This window comes from Zootoca vivipara, chromosome 14 (genome assembly GCF_965207765.1).
Source record: "Zootoca vivipara chromosome 14, rZooViv2.hap1.1, whole genome shotgun sequence".
Taxonomy (NCBI): Eukaryota; Metazoa; Chordata; class Lepidosauria; order Squamata; family Lacertidae; genus Zootoca; species Zootoca vivipara.
In genome coordinates this window covers 3,753,339-3,778,503 of record NC_142597.1, presented here as the reverse complement: position 1 = coordinate 3,778,503, position 25,165 = coordinate 3,753,339, and the positions used below count along the sequence as shown (strand labels likewise).

At 44.1% G+C, this 25,165-nt stretch overlaps 1 protein-coding gene across 1 annotated transcript in view; it reads left to right on the top strand.

Moving 5' to 3' along the window:
• LOC118097137 (tumor necrosis factor receptor superfamily member 10B-like) overlaps positions 1–21,637 on the top strand; it is a 31,000-nt gene extending 9,363 nt beyond the window's left edge. The window contains exons 2-10 of the mRNA XM_035139796.3: positions 7,222–7,345; positions 9,745–9,876; positions 12,647–12,761; positions 14,333–14,439; positions 14,710–14,805; positions 17,047–17,087; positions 18,206–18,373; positions 18,963–19,026; positions 21,207–21,637. Coding sequence (XP_034995687.3) covers positions 7,222–7,345; positions 9,745–9,876; positions 12,647–12,761; positions 14,333–14,439; positions 14,710–14,805; positions 17,047–17,087; positions 18,206–18,373; positions 18,963–19,026; positions 21,207–21,499 — 1,140 coding nt within the window. The 3' untranslated portion in view covers positions 21,500–21,637. The remainder of the gene's footprint in view (positions 1–7,221; positions 7,346–9,744; positions 9,877–12,646; positions 12,762–14,332; positions 14,440–14,709; positions 14,806–17,046; positions 17,088–18,205; positions 18,374–18,962; positions 19,027–21,206) is intronic.
• Positions 21,638–25,165: the final 3,528 nt, after the last annotated feature.

Genomic DNA, 25,165 nt, shown 5'->3' with positions numbered 1-25,165 from the left:
TTGCAGAACGCAGAGGGCTGCTTTTCTACAAGGGTGCGCTGTACCTACCCACCACCCAGCTTCGACGTACGGTCCTCAAGCAGATGCACGACAACCCTACAGCGGGGCATTTTGGAAGGGACAAGACCACTCACCTAGTCATGAGACACTTCTGGTGGCCAGGGGTGAGGGAAGATGTTCGAGACTATGTAAGGGGCTGTACCACCTGCCAGCGGGCGAAGGTGGTCAGAGCAGCGCCACCAGGGTTGCTGGAGCCCTTAGCCACACCACACAGGCCGTGGGAAGTGGTGTCCATGGACTTCATCACAGATCTGCCTTCGTCCAGGGGTAAGACTGCAGTGTTGGTGGTGGTGGACCTCATGTCCAAAATGTGTCACTTTATACCGTGTGCCAGGGCAGTCTCGGCAGAAGAGACAGCCAAACTGTTTGTTGATCACATTTTCAGACTGCATGGATTACCTTTAAGGGTTATTTCGGATCGTGGCCGCCAATTTGTTTCCAGGTTCTGGCGGCGGCTCATGAACCTCCTGCAGGTGGAGGTCAGCTTGTCGACGGCTAGACACCCGCAGACCAACGGACAAGCGGAGAGGGTCAACGCCATTCTGCAGCAGTACCTGAGATGCTACGTCAGCCAGCGGCAAACGGACTGGGTGGATCGCTTGCCACTAGCAGAATTTGCCTACAACAATGCAGTGCACGTCTCCACAGGGGTGTCGCCCTTTAAGGCCAATTACGGGCGCGACCTCAGATCTTTCCCAGAGAGGGAGAGGGAGGAGGAGGAGGAGGGCCCACAGGCTGAGGATTGGGCAGAGGAACTGGAGACGGTGCACCAGCAGCTCAGAGAACACTTGGAGAGGGCCAAGGAAGCGTACAAAAAGGGGGCAGATCGCCACAGGCGACAAGGGGAGGTCATCAGGGTGGGGGACAAGGTGTGGTTGTCCTCGGAGGGCCTTCCCACCAGAGGGAGGTGCAAAAAGCTGGCACCCAAATGGCTGGGCCCCTTCACGGTCACGCAACAGGTCAACCCGGTGGCATACAGGCTGGCACTGCCAGAGGACATGAGGGTGCATCCAGTGTTTCATAGATCGCTGCTGTCGCCGTACAGGGAAAGCAGCAGGCTCAGAGACAGCGAACAAACCCCCGAGGGAGGGGGGGAGAGGGAAAGCAGGGAGCAACTCAATGAGGCCACGGCCATCCTGGATTCAAGGTGGGGGGTGGGGGGCCTGGAGTACCTCATGGCATGGGAGGATGCTCCACCGTCCCAGAATGAATGGGTTCCCGCCACTCAGATACAGGAGGAATTCTTGGTGGAAGAATTTCACGCCCTCTTTCCCCACAGACCCAAGCCCTGGCACATGGAAAGGGAGGGGGAGGAGGAGGAGGCACGGGAGAACAGCTCACCATGGCGCTGGGAAGCGGAGTTTGAGGAACCAGAGGATGAGGTATGGGTGTCGCCAAGATCCACCCAGTCAGAGGAAGGAGCAGATTGGCAAAACATTTTTACCCCCACCAGCTCTGACGCCACGGACTTTTTGGGATTCCCGTCCTCCCAGGCGGAAGGGGGGGGCTCGCAGGACTGGGGGGAGGTGTTCACACCAACGGGCTCGGAGAGCACCGAGTTTTTAGGCTTCCAGTCGTCACCGACACATGGGGGGGGCCTGGGGAGGGGTGAAGGAGAGCTTGGGAGGGGGGTGGATGTGAGGGACAGGGGATATCGCGAAGTCCCTCCCCTCCTGAGTTCAAGCCCGTCCCCGAGCAAAGGGGAAAGCAGGGAGAGTTCCGATTCCAGTGGGGAAGCAGGAAGTCGTGTCCGAGGCTCAGGCAAGGTAGAGGAGCCAGGGTCCCAGGTGGGACAGGAAGGGGCAAGTAAGGGGGGAAGACCCATCCCCCCAACTCCAGAATTACGCAGGAAGAGGAGGGGCAAGAGGATGGGTCTGCCAAAGCTTTTGTGTTGGAGAAAGACGCGCCAAAAGCCATTAGGAGGTTCTGAAACCGACTGACAACATCGCTCCGTGTAAATAGCAATGACTTGAGCACTGTAAATACGCAGCACCAATAAAAGAATAAAATGCAGAGCTGCGTAGCGTCGTTACTCTGAAGTAGTCCACTCCGGCCACTGTGACAATCACTTTGGTGTGTCTTTGCCCATTTTGGACACAGATTTGGCCAACTTTCAAGATATCATTGCTGAGGGTTCTACATGCTACAGTAGCACTTTTTTTCCTTTTCTTTTCTACAGTTTTCCAGATTGAAAGTCATTCTGTTACTTTAGAAACATAAAATGTAACTATGTGGAATTTTTATGGGCATAAAATTATCACAACTAGCATATTAAAAAATATAGTGTATTCAAACAGAAATTTAACTTGTCATTCATCACTGTTTGCTATGCAACATGCTTACTCCACCTCCCATGTTTTGCCCATGAGACCTTATGTATTTCCTCACACTGATGTGTGCAGTCTGTTAACCACTTTAGCTACTACAGTACTATATGCTTAAATTAGTTTGTTTCACTTTTTAAAGACTGTTTTACAGCATTTCATGTTTAAAATAGTTTCATTTCTTTTTCTTTCTTTCAACACTTCTCTGATTGCCACGACAGCACATATACTTTCAGGCCCTTTTTGTTGCTCTATATTCATAGCTGCCAAGTCTCCCGCTGAAAAATGCAGGATCAGCAGCGGCACAGCACTGGAAGTTGCTTCTACGCACATGAGTAGAAGCGACTTCCGGTGCCGCGCTACCCATAGGGCACCGGAAATCAGGCGGCGCCGGCACTGGAAGTCCAGACATGCGTAGAAGCGACTTCTGGTGCCGCGCTACCCATGTCTGGACACCAGAAATTGGGTGGCACCAGGACCCAAAATGGAGCCCCCCTGGCAGGTAGGAAATTTGGGGGATTTACGGGATTTTTCCCAATCCGGGCCGCCAGCGGGAAACAGTTTAAAACACGGGGGTTTCCCGTGAAAAACGGGGGACTTGGCAGCTATGTCTATATTTTCTTCCAGTGCTTTGAGGCCTAGTGAAGAGAAACAGAACCAATGCATACCACATGCATGCAAAAACAAAACTGAACCCTTTTTCTTTTCTGGTGACAACAACACCTCCTAAAGGAAGAAATGTATCTTGTTCTTGCATTGGAGAGTTCAGTTTGTAAGCTAGGACTTGCTTTTCCTCACAGAAATTAGAATAATCTGATACCATACATATTTTTAAAAAATGATTTATAAAATATTTGAACCCCTTATCTTAAAATATTTTATTCATCATGTTAAAATAAAACATTCCATAATCTATTTTTTATTTTTTTTGATTTTTCAGAAAAAAAACAAAAAAGGCTTCAGGGGGGAAATGGGGAGGGGGCGGTTTCCCCCCAAATTTTTCAGTTTTTCCCCTAGGCCTTCACATCTCTAGTCAGGGATGGAAAGAACAGGGGATAAATTGGACATGGGTAACCTGTGGCTCACAAATGCTACTGGAATACAAATTGTATCAGCCTCAACAAACATGGTCAATAGTCACAGCTGCTAGAATTGTAGCCCAACCATTTCTGGGGGGGACGAAGGTTTCTCATCCCAATGAGAGGTAGAGAGACCAAAGCTCAGAGTAGGGAGGAGATGTCCAAACAGGGAGAGGGATAAGGAATATTTATTTTTCCATTTTTTCGGGAAAAAGGCTTCAGGGAAAAAACAGAAAAAAACAGTCCCCCCCCCCCCGGTTTTTCTGGGCCTTCACATCTCTAATCTTATCTGCTGTCTGAACAAGGAAGCTGGCAAGGGTGTGGAGTTTTTGAGCAGTCAGCAGCAGCTTATCAGTGTTTGAAAGAAACAGTTCTGAAATGTGTAGACAAGGAGAGGATGATGTAATGCTTCATCCTCAGAAAGTACCAGTAGTTGGAGGTGGTGACAGGGTTACAGCAGCAGTGGAGAGAACACTTCTCTATTTATAGCTACTGTATTATTATTTGTCTAAAACATGGGGAGGGAAACTAAGATCTGGGCCCCCACAAGGTCTGAGAGACAGTGGACCAGCCCCCTGAAAAAGTTTGCTGACCTCTGGTCTAAAATGTGGCCAGTTGGGGAGGGGTGTGGAGTGATCTTGCATAATTTCTTCTGCCATGAGAAGTTTGTTTCACCCACTTGCTATGCTTTTTAAAAAAACAAAAACTATATGAAGATGACATATAGATGGTACTTAACACCTAACAAATTATCAAAAATGTGTAAGAAGGTTCCTAATAATTGGTGGAAGTGTAAACAGGTAGGTGGGTCTTTTTTCACATGTGGTGGACTTACAAGAAAGTGAGGGTATTTGGGGAAATGATACATGATGAGATAAAAAAGATGTTTAATATGAGTATATTAAAAAAAGCCAGAAGTGTTTCTGTTAGCAATTATAGAATCGTAGAGTTGGAAGAGACCACAAGGGCCACCCAGTCCAACCCCCTGCTAAGCAGGAAACACCATCAAAGCATTCCTGACAGATGGATGTCAAACCTCCATAGGAGGAGACTCCACCACACTCCTTGGCAGCAAATTCCACTGTCAAACAGCTCTTACTGTCAGGAAGTTCTTCCTAATGTTTAGGTGGAATCTTTCTTGTAGCTTGAATCCATTGCTTTGTGTCAGCTTCTCTGGAGCAGCAGAAAACAACCTTTCACCCTCTTCTATATGACATCCTTTTATATATTGGAACATGGCTATCATATCACCCCTTAACCTTCTCTTCTCCAGGCTAAATTATAGAGTCAGAAGAGGCTGAGCTCTTGGGGCCACTTGGCCCAGCACCAATGGTAGGGTGCAAAATCACGAAAGGGGATAGAAAGGAATTTTGGTGCAGAAAAGAAGTGTGGGGTGGTTGGTTGGTTGTCTTTGTGTGTGTTTCTCAGTACAGAAGACTTTACTTTCTTTTTTGTAATACAGAGAAGATTGAGCCTTGGGATGCACCAATCAGAAGGGGGGAGAGAGGAACTGAGACATCCCTTTGATGTCTGCTTTGTTAATGAAAATCCAAACTTTCCCCATAGGTCCTAGTTTTAATTTCTGGTATCTCCAGGTAGGGATGGAAGGACTTCCTTCTGAAATCCCAGATCCCCACTGCCAGCATCGATCCTTCTTCTTCTTTGGCGATCACTCATAGCTGAGTAAGATTGTCTTCTATAAACACGATTTTAACAATGGGTCTGTAAGTGACTGTGGAGGCCAATTCTGGATCCACACGTCATTCCACAGTGGGGACATTGGTTTCCATGTGGGAGTTGATCACGGTGTGAATTTGCCAAGCGTGCCTTTCTCTTAGCACGTTTCTCCCTTGCGTCCTGAGATCGAGTGTCTTCAAAGCCCATGACACCTTTGGTAAAGGCTGTTCTCCAACTGGAGCGCTTGCAGGCCAGTGTTTCCCAGTTGTCAGTGTTTATACTACATTTTTTTAGCTTTACCTTGAGACAGTCTTTAAAGCTCTTTTGTTGACCACCAGCACTACGCTTTCCATTTTAAAATTTGGAATAGAGTAGTTGCTTTGGAAGACTATCATCAGGCATCCGCACAACATGAACAGTCCAACGAAGTTGATGTTGAAGAATCATTGCTTCAACACTGGTGATCTTTGCTTCTTCCAGTACACTGCTATTAATTCGCCTGTCTTCCCAAGTGATGTGTAACTTTTTTTCGGAGACACCGTTGATGGAATCTTTCGAGGAGTTGGAGATGGCGTTTATAAGTGGTCCATGTTTCACAAGCATATAGTAAGGTTGGTAGTACAATAGCTTTGTAAACAAGCATTTTGGTTTCCCTGTGAATGTCCCGGTCCTCAAACACTCTGCACTTCAATCAGGAGAAAGCCGCACACACAGAGCTCAGGCGATGCTGGATTTTGGCATCAATGTTGGCCCTTGTGGAAAGGTAACTGCCTAGGTAGGAGAAGTGTTCAACGTTTTCCAACGTTACACCACTGAGTTGGATTTGTGGCGCTGCAGAGGGGTTATTTTTTACTTGTTGGTGCAGCACTTTGGGTTTTTGGATGTTGAGTGATAGGCCACGCTTTTTGTAAGCTTCTGCAAAGATATTTAGGATGGTTTGGAGGTCATCCTCTGAGCTTTCGCACACTACGTTGTCATCAGCATACTGAAGCTCTATGACGGAAGTTGCGGTAACCTTACTTTTTGCTTTCAGCCTGTTCAGATTGAAGAGCTTTCCATCTGTTTGATATATGATTTCTACTCCGGTGGGGAGTTTCCCGTCGACAAAGTGTAGGATCATGGCAATGAAAATAATGAATAGAGTTGGGGCAATAACACAATAACAATACAGTGGAACCTCGGTTTATGAACACCTCGGTTTACGAACGCCGCGGACGCATCTGGAACGGATTAATTCACTTTCCACTACTTTCAATGGGAAAGTTCGCTTCAGTTTATGAACGCTTCAGTTTATGAACAGACTTCCGGAACCAATTACACCCATGCTTCGGGTTAAGTACGCTTCGGGTTGAGTACTCCGCTTCAGTTTATGAACAGACTTCCAGAACCAATTGTGTTCATAAACCGAGGTACCACCGTAACAATATGCCAGCATCGATAGTACTGTGCTCACTGACGGATGGGGGGCGTGCCCCAGGTACCATTCAGGGTGTGTGTGTGTGACTTCGCGGTCTTCCCCAGGACGCTTGGTGCTCACTGCACACCCCTGGGATGCTTGCCACGCACTGCCGGGATGTGCACACACCCCGACGCATGCCACACCCCCACGGGGGTGTGCCACCACCCCCGCCCCGGATATACGATGCTCCCGGAGCCGAAGCAGGTAGCTTCACCACTGACTGTGCTAGATAGTCTGGTGCGTATAAGCAGCTCTGAGAGGAGGGGTGAGTAGAGACCAGAGCGGCAGCATTGAATACCTTTGCTTTCTAGTCGGGGGACATTTGTACATCTGGCACTCAGAACGGCTTGTAGATCTATGAACTCCCGTTAAAATCAGTTTGGTTAGCTAAGTCTGGATGTAAGATTCATTCCTTGCAGAGGGAGCAGAGGTCTGAAACATTCTAGGTACGGCAACATTTTTTAAAAGTGTTCCCCTCATCCCTCCAAAATCACAGGAGAGTTGGGGTGTTAACAAGTGTGGACACCATGGCAGCATTGACCATAAACTTTGCCAGTTCAGCAGAAAGTCTTAGGACAGAGGCTGTCTAAGGTAACTCCTGTCCCCTCTTCTTTGCTAACAGCTTGAAGCCAAGGCAACAAGCCTTGTTGCAACACAGAACCCAGAAGACACCGTATCTGTGGTCTTGAAACAGAATGATGAGTTCTATGAACACAATGGGCGTATTTGTAAGAAATGCCCTGCAGGTACTGTTTCCTCAAATTGATCTGACTCATAGTCTGCCCTGCATGCCTACCTACTGTACTTTGCTCCATTTGGGGTGAGATGGGTTTTCGCCCTCTGATCATTGTGACTCTGAAAAGCATTTTCCAGAGTAACTGATGAATAGCTGCGTAAGAATGCAAAAGGAGTTTTCATATAATATATACAAGCAAAAATACTGATGGTTTTAACTAGCTTTTTAAAATGCATAAGGCTTGGGACAGGGGTCCCCAGACTTACCCAGCTTTGGGGCAGTGCCGCGGTGGGCCGGAGGGCAGGGGAGTACGCACGCAGCGGGCCGGAGGGCGGGGGAGTGCACGCCCGTGCACATGCGCGCACACACTTACTGGCGCGGCGGCGCGCTTCCAGGTTGGAAAAATCGCCGAAAATCGTTTGTGCACATGCGTATGCCCCCCCCCCGACCCGGAAGTGCACCAGAAATGACCTCTTCTGGGTCAGGAGAGGCCCATATGCATGCGCACAAACAATTTTTGGTGCTTTTTTCCGATCTGGAAGTGCGCCGCCACGCTGCGCGCCGTAAGAGCGGGTGGCGGCAGCGGGCGGCAGGGGTCGTCACGGGCCGGATTGGGAGGCCAGTTGGGCCGCATCTGGCGCGCGGGCCGTAGTTTGGTGACCCCTGGCTTTAGAGGACCTGATGTTGCTAAAGCTGAGCAGGTGTGGTCCTGTTATACCTGCTAGGAGGTCCATGTAACAGCAGTTTAGAACTAAAAAATAACCCAGCTGCATAATCCGGAAGGAAAACCATGTCTAGGAGTCCTAGAATCCACTTTTAGCTATAAGTGAAGACTTGAAAAATTAGGTCCACTTGAGAAAAAACCGCCACTGCTGAATTCAACCTACTGTAGTTAGGGAAGTGACTGAGAGGTTCTAGATTCTCTTGCCGGTTCAAAAAATAAAATACATTTTGTGACCAAAAAATAATCTTCAATGTGATTCTGATCTTGCTTCTGAGTGAGGCTAGTCTGGTAAGTCACGTCAGATATTCCTCCTTCACTAGAATGTCTGCTTCCAGTATATCAGAATTTTCAAAAGAGCACAAATACAATAAAGTATTTTATATTTTTGTGAAGGAATAAAAGAAAATTCCTGGCAGAAAATGGCACTTCCTTATAAAACTCAAGAGTCAGGAACAGAGCAATCAGAAGGAGTGACGTCTGAGGGAATTTCTAGTCAGTAGTTAGAATTTATGAAAATAAGACTTGAAATAGCCAAAATAGAAGTAGAAAAGGGGAAAGCCAGGCTTCAAGCAGAACAGCAGATTCAGTTAGCCAAAATACAGCCAGAGAAAGAAAAAGAAATATATAATATTAAACTACAAGAAATACAGCTAAGAGCAGATTTATCAAGTCCACAGAGAAGTGAGGAAATTGCCTCAGTGAAACAAAAGAAATTTCCATGTTATAAAAAGGGGGGGTGATGTGGAGACTTTATTTAGTTTTGAGAGAACTTGTAATGATTTAAAGGTTCCAGATGAAGCCAGAATGACATATTTGCGCCCAGAGATTTGTGGAATTCTCCTTGAGGTTTGCTCAGAAATGAGGGATAAGGAAACCTCACATTATTTGCTCTTTGAGAAAAGGGCGAGAGCACATGTTGGGCTTACTCTGAATAGTGCAGAAAAACTTCTAAAGAGATTAAAAGGAAACCTGGTGAAATTTTTGCCCAATTGGCTTGCTGTCTAGATAGAGTCTTGAATAGATGAAGGAAGTAAAGTTCAGAAATTTGAAGAACTGAAACCATTGATAGGCTTAGAGCAGTTTGATTACCATGCTCCCTCATACTGCAGTTGGTTTTTGAGGGATAAAAAGCTGCGGAGACAGCCGCCAGTTTACTTGATGAGATAGAAGGGGATTTTGGAGGCTCACCATTCCTACCCACCTTCAAGAGAAGGAATGTTTTGGGCCCCTCAGAGAAGTAATGTGCTGCCTTAAAATATTATTGCAGGCATGCTCACAAATTATGTGTACTACATGAGTGTTGTTGTTTGTTTGTTTGTATTTAGTTGCTTGTTACTGAGGTCTTCAAGCAACTTACATTTAAAGCTGTAAATACAATATACAGTTGCATAAAAGTTTCCTGCATTGCGGGGCTGGACTAGATGATCCCTGGGATTCCTCCCAACCCTACAATTTTAAGATTCAGTTCTATGGTTCTATGAACATTCTTGCACAAACACCTAAGCACACAAACTCAAACACACATACCCCAATGTGCATTTGTTGTATGCATAGAGACTGAGTTTTCTTACATGAACAGTCAATGATAATAATAATAATAATTTATTATTTATACCCCACCACTCTGGGCAGCTGTTCCTGGGCAGCTGTGCTCTGTTTTTCTAATACACTTCTTTCTTTTGCAGGTCATTCTGTCTTCCAACACTGCAAGAGTTCAGGAACTGAAGGGGTTTGCCACCCCTGTGAAAACAATACATTTTCCAAATACTTGAATGATTTTGAAAGATGCCTCCCCTGCACAGAGTGCAGACCTCTAGGTACTGAGTTGTGGGCAGTTTGGGGGCTCTTTTGGCTTAGATGCAGAGCACAGCCTTGCATTGTTTTCACAGCTGAACCAATGGTTATGAGCTGCGCATGAGAGCAAAAGGATTTTCTCTGCAGCCACTATCTGTAGGTACTGCAGAACCAAGTACAATGTAAATTTCCCCCATTCCTTCTTAAAGTTCTTCTCTTCCTGGTTTCTGATCTTCCCGGTCATTTTCGTCATTTCAGCGTAGTCCATCATCTTCATCAGCCATTCATCTTCGGTCAGGACTTTATCCTCTTTCCATCTCTGGGCCAGTAGTATGCGCGCTGCTGTAGTCGCATACATAAATAATAGTCTCTGCTCCTTTGGGATCTCCGCACCTAAAATTTCTAGTAAAAAAGCCTCTTGTTTTTTCACAAATGGTGTTTTAAACATTTTCCCCACTCATTAAATATCATTTCCCAGAATGCTTTTGTTATCATGCACATCCACCACATGTGGTAGAACGTGCTTTCCTTCTCCTTACGTTTCCAACATACCTTTGAAGCAGTTCTATACATCTTAGCTAATTTTATAGGTGTTAAATACCACAGATACATCATTTTCATATAATTCTCCTTCAATGCACAGAATACTGTAAATTTTAGGTCATCCCTCCATAACTTTTCCCAGGATGAAAATTGGATATTGTGCCCAATATTTTATGTCCATTGTATCATTACTGATTTAACTTCATCCTTAGTATGCCACTCCAGCAACAACTTAGACATTTTAGAAAGTAACTTCATCTTATTTTCCAATAAATCTTTTTCAAACCTTGAAATATCCTTACTAAATCCATTTTTCTTATCCATTTTAAACACATCATTTAACTGGTGATATTGCAACCAGTCTGTTACTAAATGTCTTATATCCTCAAAACTTTTCAATTTCATGAGCAACTTCCATGAGCAACTCTTTATAGGTTGCCCGTTCACTTTTTTGCATTCGTCTTTTTCAAGGATATCACTTCCAATGGAGAAACCACCATGGTGTCTTCTGCTCTAACAGGTTTTTATATTTTCCCCATACACAATAGATAGATTTTCTTACCAAGTGATCCAGAAACCCTTTATGCACTTTGGTCTTCTCATACCATAAATATTCATGCCAACCAAATTTATTATCATGGCCCTCAAGGTCCAACCAGGCATAGGCAACCTTGGCTCTCCAGATGTTTTAGAACTACAACTCCCATGATCCCTGACCACTGGCCCTGTTAGCTAGGAATCATGAGTTGTAGTTCCAAAACATCTGGAGAGCCAAGGTTGCCTATGCCTGTCCCTGGTCTAAGATATCAGTATTTTTTAAGGTTATCCACTCCTGCAGCCAGCAGAGACAGGACGATTCATAATATAATTTCAAGTCCGGCAGGGAAAAACTGCCTCTTTCTTTAGCACCTGTTAATAATTTATACTTAATCCTTGGTTTCTTACCCTGCCAGATAAATCTGGAAACATCTCTTCGCCATTGTTTGAAGTGTCCTGCTCCACTGATTATGGGTATTGTTCGAAATAAGAATAGCATTCTTGGCAATACATTTTCACTACTGAAATTCTTCCCCATAGTTATAAATTCATCCTCCCCCAAACACCCATATTTTTCTTTATTTCTTTCCAGGTTGTTAAATAATTATCCTTAAAGATATTTATATTCTTAGCTGTCAACCGAACCCCCAAATACTTTTTAATTGTGTTGCTAGTTGTAGCTCATTTATATATTGTTCCATCATGTTTTTTTACCAATAATTTCTTTTAATTTTTTTAAACTTAAATCCTGCTACCTAGCCAAACTTAGATATCTTATCCGGTACCCTTGGTATACTTACCAATGGGTCTTCTACTGTTATTACAAGGTCGACTGCAAAGGCTTTCAGCTTGTATGCTTTGCACCCAACTGTTATACCTTTTATTTGTTCATCACATCTTATATTTCTCGCCAGAGTCTTTAATACTGATATTACGTTATTCACTATCAATATTGCCTGCTGGTCTGTATAAATTGCATCAATTCCCTTTAGAAATAATTCTCCAAAATTCACCATCTCCATAGTTTTTCCCATAAAGGTTCATGACATTTTGTCAAAGGCCTTCTCTGCATCCACAAACATCAAGGCTGCTTGTTTAATTCCTGACCTCCAGATATCCATCTGTCAGCCAGGAAGAAAGCCAGATTGATCTTGATTAATTTAACACCAATTTCAAACAATTCGCCATTATATTGGCAAATAATTAATAATCATTATTAAGCAGATAAATTGGCCTATAATTTTAAACGGAGGGCAGGTCTGTGTCTTGTTTCGGAAGTAATGTTATATACACCTCTTTCCATGAATCTGGTATTTTTCCTGTATTCAACATTTTATTCATTACATCCTTCAGCAGTTGTATCAAAAAGTCTTGTTTTTTAAAAATAATATTTTGCTGATAAACCATCTTGCCCTTAATAATTTATTACAATTCCAGAGCAGATTTCTGAGATCTACCAGATACTTCCCACATGTTTTCAAGGTTCTGCTTGAAAACTTGCTTGCTAGAAACTTGCTTTTCTTTTTCTTTTATGAAAGCTGAGTGTGTTTTTGTTACTGCTGAAAAATCTCACTTCATGCATAGCTCCACTTGCATCAAAGCAACTACTATGATGCTGTAATAATCAATCTGGCACATTTCACCAATTCTCCGAGGATTCCTTGCTCTGGAGAAAAGGGTGATCCACTTACTTGAGTTCCATTGTCTTTCCAGATGAGGTGGTGCTACAGCCATGCACCACAACCAGTGATGCCCAGTGTGCTTGTAAGAGCGGCACCTTCTGCTCCCCTAGCCTTCCATGTGAAACATGCCATAAATGCACAACCAGGTAAAGGCATTAAGATAAGCAAATGGAACCCAGTTACTCTTGCCACAACCTGATTATCAGCTTGTGGCAGCACAAGGGCCGACTTTTTCACTGGTGGTACCAGTATTGTACGCGGGTGGTGCTGTGGGTTAAACCACAGAGCCTAGGGCTTGCCGATCAGAGGGTTGGTGGTTTGAATCCCCGCGATGGGGTGAGCTCCTGTTCCTCAGTCCCAGCTCCTGCCCACATAGCAGTTTGAAAGCACGTTAAAGTGCAAGTAGATAAATAGGTACCACTCTGGCAGGAAGGGTAAACGGTGTTTCCGTGCGCTGCTCTGGTTCGCCAGAAGTGGCTTAGTCATGCTGGCCACATGACCCAGAAGCTGTACGCTGGCTCCCTCGGCCAATAAAGCGAGATGAGCACCGCAACCCCAGAGTCGGTCACGACTGGACCTAATGGTCAGGGGTCCCTTTACCTTTACCAGTATTGTACAATAACCTCCCTGCTGAAATATGGAAGACACTATCGGTATTGGCATCCTGTCTCTTGGCAGCATGCGTGTTCAGGCAAGGATTTGCTTGAACTTGTTTTTTAATTGTTACATTTTTAACTGGCTAGTTTTATTTTTTAAAAAATTGTGTTTGTTTTAATACTTTGAGAGAATTATTTTCCTATGTATTTTAATTGTATAGATTTTATACTTGTAAACTGCATGGGACCCATTTTGTCATATAAATTAATAATATTTCATAGAAATGCCGCCTAACCCTAAAACAAAGCTTAGGCTGCCATCCTGTACTCACTTCCCTGGGAGTAAGCTCCTTTAAACACAGATAGGCTTACTTCTGAGCAGACGTATACAACTGCAGTATAAGCTGAGATTTTATTTGTCATGAAAGCACAGAGGCTGGGGACACTAATGAAGACCTTTGTGAGCATGATGGTGCCTAAGACTATCTCATAAGGATACAGGCTAGAAGTTAACTGCTTGAATCCTTTCTTTACCCCCCACATTGGGTGGCCGGGTGGGGAGGGGTCCTTTTTATACTGAAACCTAGCCTTTCAAGATGAAGGCATGACTAGAATTCTTTTCCAGTAATACTGTCACATATTGAAGATGATTCCAAACCTATAGACTACCTCATCCACATTTTGAAATAATGCAGTCCTGGAAGAGCTAAACGATGTCTGAAGGCAGATTATTATTTATTATGTATTTACTACATTTATTTATATCCTATCCTCCTTCCCTAAATTATCCAGGGTGACATAGATTAGGAATAGATTAGGTACACCTTCCTAAATATGCATCGCCTACAGGGCTAAAATTGAGCTGCCCCTCACCAGGCAGAAGGGTGAAAAAAAGTAGAACTACCATGAGAACAGCAAAGGACAGCCTTATTGCAAGATTCAAAAGGAACAAGTCCAGTGACTGTTTCAGTTTGATTCTTTGTTGCTGCATGAAAACACTCCCAATTTGTCTACCCACATGCTTATTCCATCTCTAATGGAAGCACCTGAAATTCCAGCTTCCTTTAAGTCAAGAAAATGTCTAGTTCCATCTACATTGGTTTTCCTCTTTTGCCTGGTAGGTGTCCTGATGGAGAAACAATGGTTCAGCCTTGTACCCCTGAAAGTGACATGCTGTGTGTAAAGGCCCTGGGTCCTGCTGATGTAACCTCACAAACTCCTGCAGCAGGTAAGACTAGTAGATTGTGTATGTGTGTGTAGAGTTAATGCAGTTGGCAATATTCTGTTTAGCCAAGGATTTTCAAACAGAACAAGTGGAACTTGTAACCAAACTTTAGTGTAGAATATTGTTCAGGTTTCCAGGCAGCCCTTTTCCATTCCATATCTTCCCCACTAGCTTTCTGCCTAGTCCTCGATTCAGCAGTTTTGTGTTTCCCACATAAAATCCAAATTATCACTTTGTATATGTAACTGAACTTGCTGTTTTTCTTCTCTTGAGGTTCCAATGGACAAATACTTTTCCTTTTGGGTATTCTGTTTTGTGTCACTCTGGTTGTTGCTGTTAGTGTTGGAATTTGCAAGTGCCGTATTAAAGGTAAGAAACCTTTCTTGGTGAGTAAATTTAATCCACCACATTGTTTACTTTTCACTGTCTGTACAGAATTATACCATATGTTTAAGGCTAATACCACCTAGTCGGAAAGGTTGAGTGGGGGACAGACTTAGTTAGTAAATGACTGGGGTTTTGGGGTGCGGGGCAAGACCCAAAAGGAAAAAGCAGCTGTTGAAGAGACCTGCCTTTCCCAATGCTGTACTGCTATTTCTGTTGGAGTTATGAATAGCTCAGAATCCACTAATGTGGATCAAAGGAACAAAAGTTGCCATGGAAAGGACAAATTGATCTTGCATTTATGGAGTTCACCTTTTTTTTAATCTTGAGGGTCAATAACAGTTGTTGATGCCAGTATATTGTTACAGTCTCCCTGTTCTCTTCCAGGCCCAATTTAAGTTGCTCGTATGATTTACACACCTTATTTTCTGCTCCCACCACAATCCCCACGACCTCCTTCCACCTTTATCTTATTGATATCACTGGGGCATCAGGTTTGGTGATCATGATACAAAGAGGGTTTTTTGGTGGCTAACTGCAAGATCTTCAACTTAGAACCTGGTCACCTTAGTGTTAGTTGCCACCTTTCTCAATGTTGCTGGCAGACAGTACTCATCCAGTACGTTTCCGAGCACAATTCAAAGTGTTGGTGTTGACCTTTAAAGCCCTAAACGGCCTCGGTCCGGTATACCTGAAGGAGCGTCTCCACCCCCATCGTTCTGCCCGGACACTGAGGTCCAGCTCCGAGGGCCTTCTGGCGGTTCCCTCACTACGAGAAGCCAAGTTACAGGGAACCAGGCAGAGGGCCTTTTCGGTAGTGGCTCCCACCCTGTGGAATGCCCTCCCACTACCGTGTTTCTCATATTATAAGACATGTCTTATATTTATTTTTTCCTCAAAAAAACACACTATGGCTTATTTTCAAGGGATGTCTTATTTTTTTCCTCCTCCTCCTCCTGCCGTGGCCGGCATTGCTGCTACGCCTATCACTATGTCTTATTTTCGGGGTATGGCTTATATTCCTTGAATGCTTAAAAATCCTGCTATGGCTTATTTTATGGGTATGTCTTAAAATATGAGAAACAGGGTAGAGGTCAAAGAGAACAACAATTACCAGACCTTTAGAAGGCATCTCAAGGCAGCCCTGTTTAGGGAAGCTTTTAATGTTTGATGGATCTCTGTATTTTAATGTTTGATGGATTTCTGTATTTTAGAATTTCTGTTTTGTTGGAAGCCGCCCAGAGTGGCTGGGGGAACCCGGCCAGATGGGCGGGGTATAAATAATAAATTATTATTATTATTATTATTATTATTATTATTATTATTATTATTATTATTACTAAAGGTAAAGGGACCCCTGACTGTTAGGTCCAGTCACGGACGACTCTGGGGTTGCAGCGTTCATCTCGCTTTATTGGCCGAGGGAGCCGGCGTACAGCTTCTGGGTCATGTGGCCAGCATGACTAAGCCACTTTCTGGCAAACCATAGCAGCACACAGAAATGCCCTTTGCCTTCCCGCCGGAGCGGTACCTATTTATCCACTTGCACTTTGACGTGCTTTCGAACTGCTAGGTTGGCAGGAGAATACTCATCCTATCCCCATGTATTTGGGAATCTTTGTAGAAAGGATATTCCTGACTTGCTTAGGTGAAACAGAGGACAAGAGATCAAGTCTTTTCTCCACACCCTGATGACAGTGGTGATGGACGGACTACAACTACCATTTGCCCCAGCCAACATGGCCATTGGTGAGGAAGAATGGGAGCTGTAATCCAACAAACACTTGAAAGGCATGAGTTTGGGTAGGATTTATTTGCAGTAATAATCCTCCTGCCAAGGGAGAAATGCGAAGTTGTGCTTATTTTGTTGGTCATTGACAGAAGTGCAAAGCCTGCCCTTGACTTCATGCATCTCTTTTGCCATCAGCAGTTCCAGGGCAGCCAGGAAGTTTCCGGTGGCTGACTTCTCACCACTGCCTCACTGATTAACATGCTTCCTCCATTGTGTGTGGTGTAGGGAATCAGGAGATCCTGGGTTTTCCCTTTTGAAATGCAAGGCCTGAAGCTGATGGGGAAACATCCGTTCTTGGCTAGTCATTTTAATGGATGAACATCAGGGCAAGCCAAGGCCGGGTCAGGACCCTACAGATGGAAGCTTGATAAAATATTAAGGGGTACATAAATGCTTCTAAATAAATAGTAATGTCACCCTGTTTTCTCTTACAGACAGCAGAACAGGATCTGTAACAAGTGTGTGGGACTCCAAGGTGAGGCCTGCTTCCTTTTTTTTGAGAGGGTAAAATCATTAGGGATAGGTGGATTTTTGGGGGTTGCAAGATGATGACATCTTTAAAAAGTTACATGGGAAGCTGTTTTTATACCAAGTTTAGACCACTGTTCTGTCTAGCTCAGTATTGTGTACACTGACTGGCAGCCGCTCTCCAAGGTATCGGGGTGGGATCTTCCTGGAGATATCTGGGTGTTGAACTTGGGACCTTTGGCATAAAAATCAAGCCCTCTACCATAGAGCTATTTCACGATACAGTATTACAATTATAACATTGTGACTTCACTATTGCATTACTGCACAAAAATGGCAGGATTCCTTTCTCAGTTGGAAGGCCTTATTGTTTTTATTTTTTACTATTACAGTACTTCATTTTCAAAGAGGCAGAACAGGGGACTTAAGTCCCACTTCTAGCTCACAAAATTCCAGAAACATTTCCTCTCACAGAATATAGCGGGTTTCATAATTTTGATTTCAACCCATTAAATCTATTCAGTACAGCAGAATGTCAAAATCTGGGTGTGAATCCCTCCTCTCCAAATTGGGTGTCCAGACTAAACAGTCACGTGTAAATTTAGTGACATTTCTTTGTGTATTGGAGAAATCACTTTGGTTTCTATCAAGTTGGAATGCCTCATTCCTCAAAACATAACTTGCTTTTTTAGAAGGGGGCATTCCTATTCACTTCAGTCCTTATAAAATTATAAATATTTATTTATTGTTTATTGAAAATATATACTGCCCTATACCCACAGGTCTCACAGCAGTTCATATGTTGGATCCATAGAAAAGACATGTACTGGAACAAGAATTTCCCCTTAAATCAAGGGTGATAAATCTGTGGCCCTTCAGTTGCGACTGAACTCCAATTCCCGTCAGCCCTGACCAACGTGGCCCATGGGGATAGTTTAGACTGAAAGCCTATGCAAACATAATCAATCATAAATTTCATTTAACTTGGTGGGACAGGTTTCTGATAGATATGACTTGTAAAGGTGGTAGGTTAGGTATCTTCTCCTTAAAAAAAATGCAAAACCTATCCATGCACAGGCAAGTAACATTTTGGTGGGCTTAAATTGCATTGCGTTTTATTGCAAGACTATCCGAAGACTGCGGCGAAAATGTACCCATGGACCACAGGAAGTAGAGGACTTGTGGGATGTACAGGTTGACCAGAGGATCCGATTGTCTTCACTAGAATATGCCAATTCCAATGCAAGAGGGTCTGAAACCACACCTCTGCAAACAACTGGCTCTTCAGAGGAGGTAAACAAGATGAAAAAGCACAAGGTATTGCCTGTTAGCCAAGTCACATAAATAACTCAAAGTTCAGAGAGAAGACAAATCTGGTAATACTCTACTGAGGAAAGGTGAACAAAAATGGTATAATTTGAGGAGAAAGGAATAGAGGTCTTTCTTATTTCCGACCTTGTACAGAGCAGAGAGACATTCAACCCAACTTACAGAGGGAAACTCTCAGGACTAATCAGCCAATCAGTGCATGTGCTACCTTAGCAAGCATCTTGCCACTCTACTTACTGATAACAGAATTAACCCTGAAGTTGTACACAGAATGGTCTCTGCTATTGCACTTCTAGCATTACCTGTCCTGGGATGCCTCTGCAGCTCCTTGGAACAAAGGAGGGTGGTGCAGAGTGTTAATTCAGACTGCAAAGAGACTGGTGGATATCTCTTGCCTATCAGAGAATCTTCTGTTCAGCTGCTGGCTATCTAAAGCTTGTTTTGTTTTAGAGTTAGAAAGCAACTTTACCTAGAGCTGGAATATCCTTTCAGTACTCTTCCATCATTCATTTTAGTAATACATGTGGTTTGTTTCTGTTCTGACCCATTGTAGGTTCAGGTCTCCACAGAGCAGAGAAGGAATCTGGTTCCTGCAAATGGGAAGGATCAAATGACTGGTAAATGTCCTTACATTCTTAGCCTGCACAGTCATTTAAAATAAATTGCTAAATCAGGAGCCTCCAAGCTTTTTTGGACCAATAGGCACATTCAGATCCACTGAAGTTAATGGACCTAATCATGTTCATTAATTTCATGGAGTCTCCTCTGAGTAAAACATGGTTGAATATCACCCTAAATATAACTTCCTTAGTTCAGATAGCATTTTCAGTGCAGGAAGAAAGGAATATGAGCGCTTGAATAACTGGGAATGGTGGGAACCAGTGCTGCTGATTTACAACCTTATGCCAAGTTCCCCTCCTTGCACTCTGCTCTCACCTGTGGCTCCCAGGTCAGCATTCGGCAGCTGCCACACCTTGGGAACAACCTTGACTGGGTGGCTAAACCAGGTGAAGGTAGCCGCTGGATCTCAAACCCTCTGTGAGTTAGGAACATCCCCTGCATGTGAAGACAGGGTCTGGTGGATTGAGCAGATGAGGCCAAGAGTGGGCCCAACAGTCAAGAAGGCGCTTTCTGCTGTAGAGGGAAGTGAAGGGCAGATGGGGCTTGTCAACCTGGGAAGGTAGTCCATTTAGAAGGAAAATTCTGACCCTAAACCTCTGCTGCCTTGTGGGAGATTTTGGGGAGAAGAAAAGGCTAAGTAAGCATTAAACCCTACAAAATCCAGAGTGGAGTCCCTAAGGCAGATGGATGGCGCCTTGTATGTCTCCTTCCAGCCAAGCTGGTGCCAAATGTCTTGCTCTGCTTTCCTTTGGACCACATTAGCAAGGCCCAGAAGGTCTTGTTTTCTGGGCAGCCTAGGAGTGTAATCCTTGACGCCTCCCTTTCCATGGAGGTGCAGGTTATAGCAACACCTAAGGCAACATTTTTCCATCTTTGCCGCATTAAGCAGTTGGTCCCTTACCTCTCCCGCCCCGATCTGGCCGCAGTGATCCACACAATGGTCACCTCCAGGCTTGACTACTGTAATCCGCTCTACGTGGGGCTGCCATAGTTTAGAGGTCCCCGGCCCTAAGGAAGTCAGACTATCCTCCACCAGGGCCAGGGCCTTTTCAGTGATGGCTCCAACCTGGTGGAATGCTCTGCCCCATGAGACTAGGGCCCTACAGGATTTAACTTCCTCCCGTGTGCCTGTAAGACAGAGCCATTTCGTCTGGTCTTTAATTTGAACTCAGCCTGATCTTTTATTTCCCTTCTCTCCCCACTCCCCCCTTTTATAAAGATTACCCACTCTGGGACCCCACAGCTAATTCTCCTCTGGCCTCCTCGCTGGCCCAAGTAGGTCTAATTTAGCCAGCTAGCCCTGGTGTCTATCTAATGTTTATTGGATGGATTTCCCCCAGATTGATTCTTGAACTTGAATTTTATTGTTGTTCATGCTTTTATACTGTATTTTATGCTGCTTTTATGTTGTAATACAATTAAGTGTTTTAAATTTGTTGTCAGCCACCCTGAGCCCGGGTTTCTGAACCAGGAAGGGCAGGGTATAAATAAAAATGTATGATTATTATTACTACGGTATTATACAAATGGCCCAGGCTTGTGCCCCTGCTAACACAGTGGTTTGACTTCACCCTGGAGGTGCAATCCATTGTGTCTCAAGGTAGATGGATTCCAGCAACAACTGTCTCAAACCATTGATCTGTCTAACAGTGACAGCCTGCATGGTATCCTCCACATCTTGGTGGACTACAACTCCCTTCATCTCTGCCCATTGGCAATACTAGCTGGGGCTGATGAGCACCATGTTGGCAACCCCTGAACTAAAGTGGACAGCAGAATCTCTCCAGAGATTCAGGCACTTCCATCCCAGCCCTACCTGAGGATGCCAGGGATTAAACTTGGGAACATATGCATGCAAAACACATGATCCACCGTTAGATCATTGATTCTAATGTTCGCTCCCCGTGAGGTGCATTGAGTCACTTTTGACTAATAAGTGATGGTGATGATGCCAGATTCCAGCTCATCTTCTGAAATTCACCAGTCATTACATGCCCATTTCCAATTTACCTTCCCAGGAACTAATAAGGGTTAAGCAACTTGTGTTTTCATTTCATTGTTATCTAAAAGGAGAAGCCCACAGGGAAACTAAACGTTGAGCTTGGTGCCATAGCATTCTGTCTTTTGTCTCACTCCTGCAGACACAAAGCTCCTGACTTATCTCCTTTCCTTCCAGCTTTGCGCCTGGCTTTTGACATCTTTATCAAAGAGGTTCCCTTGAGGGACTGGAAGAGATTCATGAGGGCCCTCGGGTTGCTGGATAACGATATTGATACTATTGCTTTGATGCATGTTGGAGATATGAAAGAGCAGCACTTCCAGATGCTACGGACCTGGCATGACATGAATGGGAAGGGGGCGTCTTTGGACTCTTTGCTGGAGGCGCTCTGTAACATGGACCTCAAAGGCATTGAGGATAAAATAAGAGCTGCCCTGATTACCCAGGGCCTCTATGTCCTTGAAGAGTGACTTTGATAGTCATGCAAGGCTTCCTCCTTGCAAGCTGTTCTTGTGAAGCCTCTCTAAAAACAGTTGGCTTTGGGTTTTCGGCCTGGAGGAGAGTGTTATTCTTCTTACCACTATATACAGTTTACTTTTGAAAAGACTCCAGCTGGCTGAAAGAGCTTCTCTTCTTCTTTGGTGATCACTCGTAGCCAAGTAAGATTGTTTTAACAATGAGTCCGTAAGTGACTATGGAGGCCAATTCTGGATCCCCACATCCTTCCACAGTGGGGACATTGGTTTCCGGGCAGGAGTTGATCACAGTGTGGATTTGCCAAGCGTGCCTTCCTCTTAGCACGTTTCCCCCTTGTGTCCTGAGTTCGATTGTCTTCAAAGCCTTTGGTAAAGGCTGTTCTCCAACTGGAGCGCTTGCAGGCCAGTGTTTCCCAGTTGTCAGTGTTTATACTACGTGTTTTTTTAAGGTTTACCTTGAGACAGTCTTTAAAGCTCTTTTGTTGACCACCAGCATTACACTTTTCATTTTTAAGTTTGGAATAGAGTAGTTGCTTTGGAAGACGATCATCAGGCATCCGCACAACATGACCAGTCCAACGAAGTTGATGTTGAAGAATCATTGCTTCAACACTGGTGATCTTTGCTTCTTCCAGTGCACTGATAATAGTTCGCCTGTCTTCCCAAGTGATGTGTAAAAAATTTCCGAGACACCGTTGATGGAATCTTTTGAAGAGTTGGAGATGGCGTTTATAAGTGGTCCATGTTTCACAAGCATACAGTAAGGTTGGTAGTACAATAGCTTTGTAAACAAGCATTTTAGTTTCCCTGCAAATGTCCTGGTCCTCAAACACTCTGCATTTCAGTTGGGAGAAAGCCGCACTCACAGAGCTCAGGCGATGCTGGATTTTGGCATCAATGTTGGCCCTTGTGGAAAGAACTGCCTAGGTAGGAGAAGTCTGAAGACCAGCGTGAGGCTGCCTTTGCTGCTTCCCTACTTCGTCAGCCATGCAGTGTTTCTACGTGAGGGGAATGTGTGTGTGTTTGTGTGTTTTTAGAGAGGGACAAGGGATGAATTGCTTGTTGATGATCGTGGATGTTGACAAGCTCATGGATCCAGGTGCTTGCCACCAAACTACATTGTTATCTCACTTGGTGCACAGGCTGCAGTGTAAAACATCCTGCCAAACTGAGCCTTTTCAATGAACATTGTGGCCCCCATTTCTTTTTATTATAAAATGTGCACCCGGTATGCCTTTTGTATTTCCTGTGAACGGGAGGTTTCTGGTGCTGCTAAAGTCCACTTTGACCAATGTCCTCAGGAGGTGTGGATGTAAAATGTTGTTTGCCATCAAATCTCATTGCTACATGTCTGAAAGACTCCCCACCCCCAAGAATATGAACAATTCTCCATCTTGAAACAATGCCAGCCCTGGTATAAACATTTAGGAAATGGCAGAATCCAGCTTTTCTGGGCACAGAATTCTCATTTCTGTTCTGCAGATTGAGTACATCCACAAACATTTTCCAAAAAATATGTCTTGTGGTACATTAAAAGCTAACAAATGTTATTATAGGTTACAGTTCTGTGGACTATAATTCATCTGATGCAGTGGGCTATAGTACACTGAAGCTTATGCGAAGTTATTCTGCTTCCCCCCCAGAAAGTAGGTTTTGCTACTCATGGGAGAGGACAATAATCTATGGGTGATAACCATTCCTAGCCCCACTTAGCCATACCCATTAATTTCAATAGGTCTTCTCTAACAGAGATTCATTAATTTCAATAGGTCTTCTCTAACAGAGATTCATTAATTTCAATGGGTTTAAGGACCTAGTTGACTACAACCTTATGTCCCCTCAACACATTGCATCAATGCCTCATCTGCACTATACATTTAAAACTGTATCATACCATTTCAATCAGCCATGACTTCCCCCACAGAATCCTGGGAACTATAGTTTGTTAAGGATGCTGAGAATTGTTAGGTGACCCCTATTCTGATCACAGAGCTACAGTACTCAGAGTGGTTTAACAATCATTCTCTTTTCCCAGGAATTGTATATTTGTGAGGGGAATAGCACCCTTAGCAAACTACAGTTCCCAGGATTCTTAGGGGGAGCCCTGACTGTTTAAAGTGGTATGGTACTGGTTTAAATGTACAGTGCAGATGGGGCCTTATTTAGCAATCCCTGTGGCTTCTGAGGCTGCCACTTGTGGCTCCACATTTCAAGCAGATTTCTGCAACTGCAAGAACTAGAAACATTCTTGAAAGCCTCAGGAAATTAGATTCTATAACCAGTACTTCACCATTCTATAACCAGTACTCCCCCTTCACCGTTGATGTCGGGCTGGTGCTGCCTCTGCAGCCAGCAGCTGAGGGTTGAGAGAAGCGGCCAAAATGGTGCTACTGCTGTTGCTACCGCCTCCCAACCTTTTAGAGGAGGAAAACCAGAAAAAATTTTTTTCTTGTTTTCCTCTAAAAACTAGGTGCGTGTTATGGTCCGAAAAATACGGTAATAAAATGTATTATGGTTCATGAGTCAACATGCCATAATCAGTCCACTCACATTTGAACAACTATTTAGAAAAGGGGTGGGGCACCTTTGACCTCCAGATGATGTTGGACTATAATTCCCAGAATCCCTGACCATTGACCATGCTGGCCAGGGCCGATGGCAGCTGGAGCCCACCAACCACATCTGGAAAGCAACAGGTTTTCCCCAGGCCATGATGTTGATTCTGTTCCTGTGGGCTCTGCCCATCTGCTTTCTCATCCCCACCTGCTTCCAGCTGTAAAAAGTTATGAATAAGGCAGAACCCTGCATGTGTTACCATGAAGGAAAGCTAGATATTGAATAGCTGTAAGTCAATGCCTGCTTTTTATAGTAGGTTGAACACTATGATACCTCATTTTTTAGTTTTCCGTTCTCTCACTTTGCCTTGCTATCTTGACACACTGGAGAGCCAGTGTGATGTATTAGTGTTGTAACCTCTGCCTAACCTGCTTTTTGCAGGTTATTATTTTGAGGTGTGTGTGTGCGTGTGCATGCAAAATGAACTTACTTGCTCCTGGGAGGAAGTAAGGAACTAGTTATGCATCAACTCTTAATTGGTCCAAATGATCTGTGCCAGTTACTATGAAGGTATTGTGACTGGGTTCTTCTGCAGTATTAAACACTTTACAGTCATAGCTTCCCCAAAAGAATCCTGGAAACTATAAGGGTGCTGAGTTAGATCTGCAGTTTTCAGTTTCCTGGGAAGAGGGATTCCTTGTCACACCACTCTAGGTGCTAGATCTCTTCAGCAATATATTGTTCCAGGTTTCCAAGTCTCAAAGAGGGTGTCATAGACTGGAATGGTTGGGGTACAGGAAAAAGGAAGAACAGAAATGATAAAATCTGAAAACCTTCCCTATAACAAAAGACTGAAATGTCAGCTGCTTTTTAATTTTGGGCCGGATGACAAAAGAGGCACATGATTAAAGATTGTCCCTATGCATTTTGTAAACTACTTTGAGGTTTTATTACAAGCAGGCGGTATATAAATTTTTTGAAAAACAAAATAGATGATGTGCAAAAAGTGGAATGAGACTCTTTCCTCCCCACTCCTGTATAGTAGAACTTTGATCATCAAGCAAAAATACCTTTGTACATCATGTAGTTGATGGAATTTGCTTG